Source organism: Elephantulus edwardii, unplaced genomic scaffold (genome assembly GCF_000299155.1).
Source record: "Elephantulus edwardii isolate Elephantulus edwardi_28Jun2011 unplaced genomic scaffold, EleEdw1.0 scaffold00026, whole genome shotgun sequence".
NCBI lineage: Eukaryota > Metazoa > Chordata > Mammalia > Macroscelidea > Macroscelididae > Elephantulus > Elephantulus edwardii.
In genome coordinates this window covers 18558943-18566357 of record NW_006399776.1, presented here as the reverse complement: position 1 = coordinate 18566357, position 7415 = coordinate 18558943, and the positions used below count along the sequence as shown (strand labels likewise).

Sequence of the window (7415 nt, the reverse complement as noted above, 5' to 3'; positions counted from 1 at the left end):
ACAAAGTTCTTTCTTACTGTAGGCATCCTAAGATGCTGATATCACGTTAAAGGTATCAGCTTTGCAGAAGCACCTAAAAAGCTATTGGGAGGCTGACTCTTGTGACGGTTTTCCATTTACCTGGATTATCTGCAATATCATTCTAACCAGATAGTCTCCTTTGCTGAAAAAGATCTCCTGCCATCTGTCTCTGCAGTAGCCTGAATGGTTTCCCTAGGAGACTCATTCTCTGTGCTTAACGCCTTGCTCTTTCTGACGAGGTACATATGAAACCTTATTAGCTGCTTTTATCAGATATTTGTGTCTTCCCTGACTCTAGGGAGTTAGTGCACCATTACAATCTGGAGCCTCCGAGGATGCTTCCCAAGGAGAATAAGCCAAGGTGGGCACCAAGAATGAACTTGATAACAATAGTTATCCAGAAAGAGGAGGAAGAAAGACATTGAAGAGAATGTGATAGGCCCTCTAAGACAGATTTAGTTCTATTTTAAAATTTTTCCAGTGATATACTTTTATTTAAAACTCCACTTTTTAGAATTGTCTATCAGTCTTTTGATCATAGTTTTGATACAATTTATACTAATATGAAAAATGGCTCTTTATTTATAGTATTGGAAAATTGAACTATTGGGATGAATTCTAGAATTTATTTACAGGGGTTGAAATTATTCATCGTATATCTTGTCTTATGAACAAACCCTCCTAAGACACTCAAGAAAGATTGCTCCTTGTTATGCTTCGTCAAGTGGAAACACCCTTTAGAGGGTTTTCAGAGACAGTAAATTACATGGAAGGAGATTTTTCATCTTTCTTCCACAGAGCAGCTGGTGGGTTAGGACCAAGTGCTTTTGTCTTGATAGCCCAACTTTCCACTCAACCACCACAGCTCCAAAGAAAGATTACATGATTATAATTTAAGGAGTAATCATTAGAGAAAGTTTTAAGTGGTTAAAACCCAGTCAAATAAAATCCTTTTCTTTACAAGCCTGGTGCGGGTGTAGAGACATCAGTTAAAATGGTATATTTTGCTTTTTAAATTTTCCAGTCCTTTTCACATAAATCTTCTAAGTTCTACACAGCTCTCAGAGAGCTTTGATAGCCTAGTGGGTAAGGAGTGTACTACCAAATCAAAGATAAATGGTTTAAACCCATCAGCTACTCTTTGGGAGAAAGATGGACCACCTCCTCTCATTGGAAGGAGAACTGAATTTGAACTGCCAGAGAGGTGTGGCAGTAACTCTTGAAGACACCATTAGAATTCTCCATTAGGTATTATATAACACTACAATTAGAATGATAAGAAGAATTTGACTAAGACTCTAAACCAGGTGGATTGACACAGTGACTGCCGATGGCACAGGGTAGAACAGGGTTCAGATCTGTTGTTCATAGGGTCGCTATAGGCCATACTTGACTTGATGATACCTAACAATAGCAACAAAGGTAGAATTACTTCCAAACAAAATATAAATTAAAAACTCTTAAAAAATGTATATTATTATCGAGCTACATCAATGTCAAAATTTATCTTAATAATAAGGAAAAAATGTCTTGAGTTTTTTCATAAAGTGGAACTTTATGAAAAGCTGAGTGTCAGAAAGAAGCTATGGAAAGTTTTGTCTGTGTTTTATATATGAGTTTACATAATTTACTATTGTGTAGAGGAAGAAATGATACTTAATCTCTAATTAGTGATTTTTGTTATGAGGTACCACACAAATAGAATTTTAGTGTGTGTGTGTGTGTGTGTGTGTGTGTGTGTGTGTCTAGGCTCTGATGGTCTAGTGGCAAGAAGTTGCTCTGCAATCTTTAAAAGCAGGTAGTTCGAATCCACCAGCTGCTTCATGTGAGAAGGATGGGCAGTCTCCTCCCAAGTGATTAACTGCCTCTAAAAACCGTCTGGAGAGTCAGCTATTTTTGTTATGAGGTACTTTACAAACAGGATACTGTCTCTTTGGGTTTCTCTCCTTCTTTTAATTTTTATTAATATAAACATATAGGTAAGAGCACAAATCAGAAGTACACAGTTCTTAAGTACTATCAGTTGCTTTAAGAACTGAACATTTCTACCACTCCAGAAGATTGTCCACTGTGCTTCCTTCATTTTCCTAATTGCCCTACAAGGATAGTTACTACATTGGCTTTTAATGTCAAAAATAAGTTTTGCCCATTTTTAAACATTATTTTATTAGATTCATACAGTATTTACTCTTTTTGTATTTGACATCTTTGCTTACTGGTATGTTTGTAAACTTCTATTCTTATAGATAGCAGTTTACAATTCTTTGTCTTTTCTCCCTTTTAAGATATTTCATTTACATTTAAAAATGAGTTAGATAGTATAGATTCTCAGACCACCAGATAAATTTTTAAATATATTATTTTAAGATTTATATTTTAAAGACAAGATTATTTAAAATGAATTTTGTTTTGTCTAACTTGCAAATTAGTTTACTTAAATGCTTCAATTAGTGCAATTAGATGAACGCATCGACTACAAATGATAATATCTAGCCTCTATTCATTTATTGGGTCCACTTGTGTGGATCACAGCAAATTGTGGGCAAATTTGAGGAGAATGGGAATCCCAGAACACTTGATTGTGCTTATGAAAAATCTATGCTTGGACCAGGAAGCAGTACTCAGAACAGAGCAAGGAAACATTGAATGGTTCAAAATCAGGAAAAGAGTGTTGGGGATAAATCCTGTCTCCATACTATTTCAATCTCTATGCAGAACAGATCATTCGGGAGGTTGGGCTTTATGAGGAGGAATGTAGCATCAGGGTTGGAGGAAGACTCATCAACAACCTATGTTATGCAGATGACACAACCTTGCTGCACAAGATCAAAGACTATAGTCTTCAAAATGCATTGAAGCTCAACATCAAGAAGACAAAAATTCTCCCCACTGGGCCACCTGGCAGCACCGTAATAGATGGAAATTGAGTTTGTTAACAATTACAGCTTGCTCGACTCCATAATCAACACTCTTAGTATCAGCAGTCAGGAAATGAAAAGATTAATTGCGCTGGGAAAATCTACTGCCAGTGACCTTTCCAGAATAGTGAGAAGCAATGATGTCAGTCTGGAGAGTAAGGTGCGCCTGATGCAGGTCATGGTCTTCACAATTACTTTCTATGCATCAGAGAGCTGTACAATGATTAACGATGACTGAAGAAGAATCAATGCCTTTGAGTTCTGTTGCTGGAGAAGAATCTTGAACATAACATGGACTGTCAAGAAAACAAATAGGCTTGTCTTGGACAAGTTGAAACCAAGTTTCTCCTTGAAGGCTAGCATTTTGAAGATCCTTCTCACTTATTTTGGGCATGTGACCAAAAGGGATCAGTCCATGGAGAAGGACATCATGTTCAGAAGAGTGGAGGGACAGCACAAAAGAGGAAGATTACAGATGAAATGGATTGATAACAGTAACTGAGGCAATAAGGATTGGTGTGTCGGAGTCAGTGAGACTGGCTGAGGACAGGTAGGCTTCAGAGCTGTTGTACATAGGGTCACTATGAGTCGCAGGTAACTAAACAGCACTAACAACAAAAATAACCAACCATCCATTTATGGAGTTTTTAATGATAAAAATATATATGTATATGTATATGTATATGTATATACAGAGATATATTAATAGTGATGAGAATCCCTGGAAACTGTGATGAAATGGAGAAATCAAGCTTCTCGTCAGTACATTGATCTACTTATCTCTCTTTTTTATTCAGATAACTGAAGATCAAGTCTTTCCAAAGCCAATGAATGAAACTAACTATTCGCGGGTGGCTGAATTTGTGTTGTTGGGACTTTCTAGCTCACTGGAGATCCAACCTTTCCTTTTTGTCGTATTTTCTCTACTCTACTTAGCTATCCTCCTGGGCAACTCTCTCATCATCCTCACTGTGACCTCAGACACTCGTCTTCACACCCCCATGTATTTTCTTCTTGCAAACCTGTCTTTTATAGATATAGGTGTGGCCTCTTTTGCCACCCCCAAAATGCTTGCTGACTTACTGGTAGAGCGAAAGACTATTTCTTTTGATGCCTGTATGGCCCAGATTTTCTTTGTTCATCTCTTCACAGGTGGTGAAATGGTGCTCCTAGTATCCATGGCCTATGACCGCTATGTTGCTATATGTAAACCTCTACACTACATGACAATCATGAGTCGCCGAGTGTGTATTATTTTGGTCCTCATTTCTTGGTTTGTTGGCTTCATCCATACTACTAGCCAGCTGGCATTTACTATTAACTTGCCTTTTTGTGGTCCTAATGAGGTAGACAGTTTCTTCTGTGACCTCCCTCTAGTGACCAAGCTAGCCTGCATCGACACTTACATTGTTAGCCTACTAATTGTTGCAGATAGTGGCTTTCTTTCCACGAGCTCCTTCCTTCTCTTGGTGGTCTCCTACACTGTGATACTCATCACGGTGAGGAATCGCTCCTCTGCTAGCATGGCAAAGGCGCGCTCCACCCTGACTGCCCACATCACTGTGGTCACACTGTTCTTTGGACCATGCATTTTCATCTATGTGTGGCCCTTCAGCAGTTATTCAGTGGACAAAGTTCTTGCTGTGTTCTACACAATTTTTACTCCTATCTTAAATCCAGTTATCTACACATTAAGGAACAAAGATATGAAGGCAGCTATGTCAAAATTGAAAAGCCGGTATCTGAAGCCTGCCAAGGTTACTGCAGTCATAAGAAATGTTTTTATCCTGGGAACCAAGTAAAGATACAGGACCATTATCAGCTTAGTCATGTCTCTAGATGGTCACACATGGAATCACTGCATTGCTAAAGCTAATCACTTTAGTAAGTGAAATGTGTAGACAAGTTTCAATGAAAGCATAATGATGATAATAAGAACATGATAAATATTAGTACTTTTAATCTTCTATTTATTCTATTTACTGTTTCGAATTTTAAAAATATTCAAGAATTTTAAAAGAAAGTGTTATTGGACTTCAAGGCAAACAACAGAAAAAATTTTACTGTATGTTATCAAGGCAATACTTTTATTAAAACAATTTATCTTAGTGGAAAGAACAACAGTCTCTGCTTACTGTATTGTCTAGATTTATGTTAACATTCCTACTTACCAGGTAACACTCTTATGACTACTGCTCTGACTTCATTATTGGGTGACTAACAGGACTTTATGAAGTCCAATCTTCAGTGCAAATGCTCTGGTACGCAACAATTAAATTCAGATAGTGGAAGTATCCATTTATAAACAAAGACTTTGTTTATATTCTCTAATGGAGTCAAATATATGAATGACAATACTAACTACTAGAATTTTCAAGAAAAGTCTTGTATTCTGAAAAAGAGAAATATCTACTATTTAAAAAGGAGTTCGTAGCATGCTATTGGGCATACTACTGAGTGTCTGATCATGGATTTTCAGGTGATTGTTACTGGGTTATTTACCATTTAGTTCAATCTGTAGTAATCAAAATGATGAGAAATTCTTTTGACATGAGGTCAATAAAATACACACACAAATGCAGAACATAAACAGATGGTCTCAACACCCATGTCATATATTTCTGTTGGATTAACATCATTCCTTGAGTTCAATCTTATGGACTTATAATTAGAGTCAACATGATCTACTTAAAGAAGAAGAAAAATCTAGTATTTGTAACACTCTGAAGCATGCCAAAAAATAGACTGAAGATGCATACTAGCCTTACTCAAGGTGATTCAGAATGATGCTGGTGAGAGGAAATATTTTACTTGATTGTCAACTTTGAATTAATAACAAAAAGTAAAAATAAACATAAATCTTGAACAGTGAAAAATGGCTTGCCTTTTTTATTCTAGACCATTTGGTGGTGGTTGCTGTTGTTAGGTGTTGTCGAGTCGAGTATAAGCCATAGCGACCCTATAAACAATAGATCTGAATCCTGTCCTGTGCCATATCACACTTTCTGAAACACTAGAACCCATTCCAGCAGTCACTGTGTCAATCCACCTGGTTGACAGTATGTCTCTTTTTCACCAATCTTCTACCTTTCTAGGCAAAAGAATAGTCTCCAAAGAATAGTCTCTCCTAGAAACATGCCCAAAGTATGAGAGATGAAGCACCATCATCTTTGACTCCAGGTAGCCCTCTGGCTGCACCTTTTCCAAGACATATCTGTTCTTTTGGCAGTCCACGGGATATTCGGTACTCTTTTCCAACACCATAGCTGAAAGACATTAATTCTTCTGTCCTTTTTATTTATTGTCATGTCTCAGTTGTGAAAGCAAGTGATTGGAAACATCAGATGCACCTTAGTCCTCAAAGTGATATCAGTGTTCCTCAATAATTTGCAGAGGTCACTGACTACAGACTTTCCCAGTGCAACATACCTCCTAAATTCCTGACTACTGGTACCATGTGCATAGACTGTGAATCCATGTAAAATTAAATCACTGACAACATCAATCCTTTCTCCATCTTTCATGATTTTGCCTGTTCGTCCAGTGGTAACAATTTTTGTTTTCTTAGCACTGAGACACATCCATATTGAAAGCTGTATTCTTTGATCTTCTGCAACAAGGGCATCAAGTCTTCCTCACTTTCAGCAGTAAGGTTATGTCATCTGTATAACACAGGTTATTGATGAGTTTTCCTCCAATGTTAATACAACATTATTCTTTATAGAGTCAAGCTTCTCAAATAACTTGCTCAGTAAACATATTGAATAGGAATGGAGAAGCTATAATCTTAATACATTCCTGTTTAATTTTAAACCAGGTAATGTTTTCTTGCTCTGTTCACACAAAAGCTTCTTGGTCTGTTGCTGCTATAAATATCATCAATTACTCATATGTAAGTTGAGTTGAGGCCAATGAAAATTAAAACAAGTCCACAAGAACAGAAAAACGATCTTGTCTATTTTATGTATATTTCAAAATCATATTACGAATAAGTTTGAAGCATTGAACATCAATGAACAAAGACCAGATGAGTTGTGGGATGACATCAAAGATATCACCCATGAAGAGGACAAACTGTAATTACAAAGATAGATGATAAAGAAAAAATTCAAATGGATATCAGAAGAGACTCTGAAAATTGTACTAGAGTACTGAGAGGCCAAAACAGGGGAAAGATGCCGAAGTAAAAGAGCTGAACAGAAGAATTCAAACGGTAGCTCAAGAAGATAAAACAGAGTATTATAATGGAATGTGCAAAGAGCTGGAATTGGAAAATAAAAAGAAAAAAACACATTAAACATTACTCAAGCTAAAATAACTTAAAAACAAATTTAAGCCTCAAGTCACAATATTGAAAGATGTTATGTTATGTTGTATAACTCAGGAAGCATCAAAAGAAGATGGAGGGAATACATAGAGTTACTGTATGGAAAAAAAAATTGACTTAAACTGAAAAATTTCAGAAGTATCATATGA

At 36.5% G+C, this 7415-nt stretch overlaps 1 protein-coding gene across 1 annotated transcript; it reads left to right on the top strand.

Moving 5' to 3' along the window:
• The first annotated feature begins 3736 nt into the window (after positions 1–3736).
• Positions 3737–4741, top strand: LOC102864664 (olfactory receptor 4K15-like). The gene has a single exon (XM_006883079.1). The coding sequence runs from the start codon at positions 3767–3769 to the stop codon at positions 4739–4741; it is 975 nt and encodes a 324-aa protein (XP_006883141.1). The 5' UTR covers positions 3737–3766.
• The last annotated feature ends 2674 nt before the right edge of the window (positions 4742–7415 follow it).

Excerpts from the sequence above, each read along its gene's own strand:
- LOC102864664 (XM_006883079.1), top strand. The coding sequence starts at position 3,767 with ATGAATGAAACTAACTATTCGCGGGTGGCTGAATTTGTGTTGTTGGGA.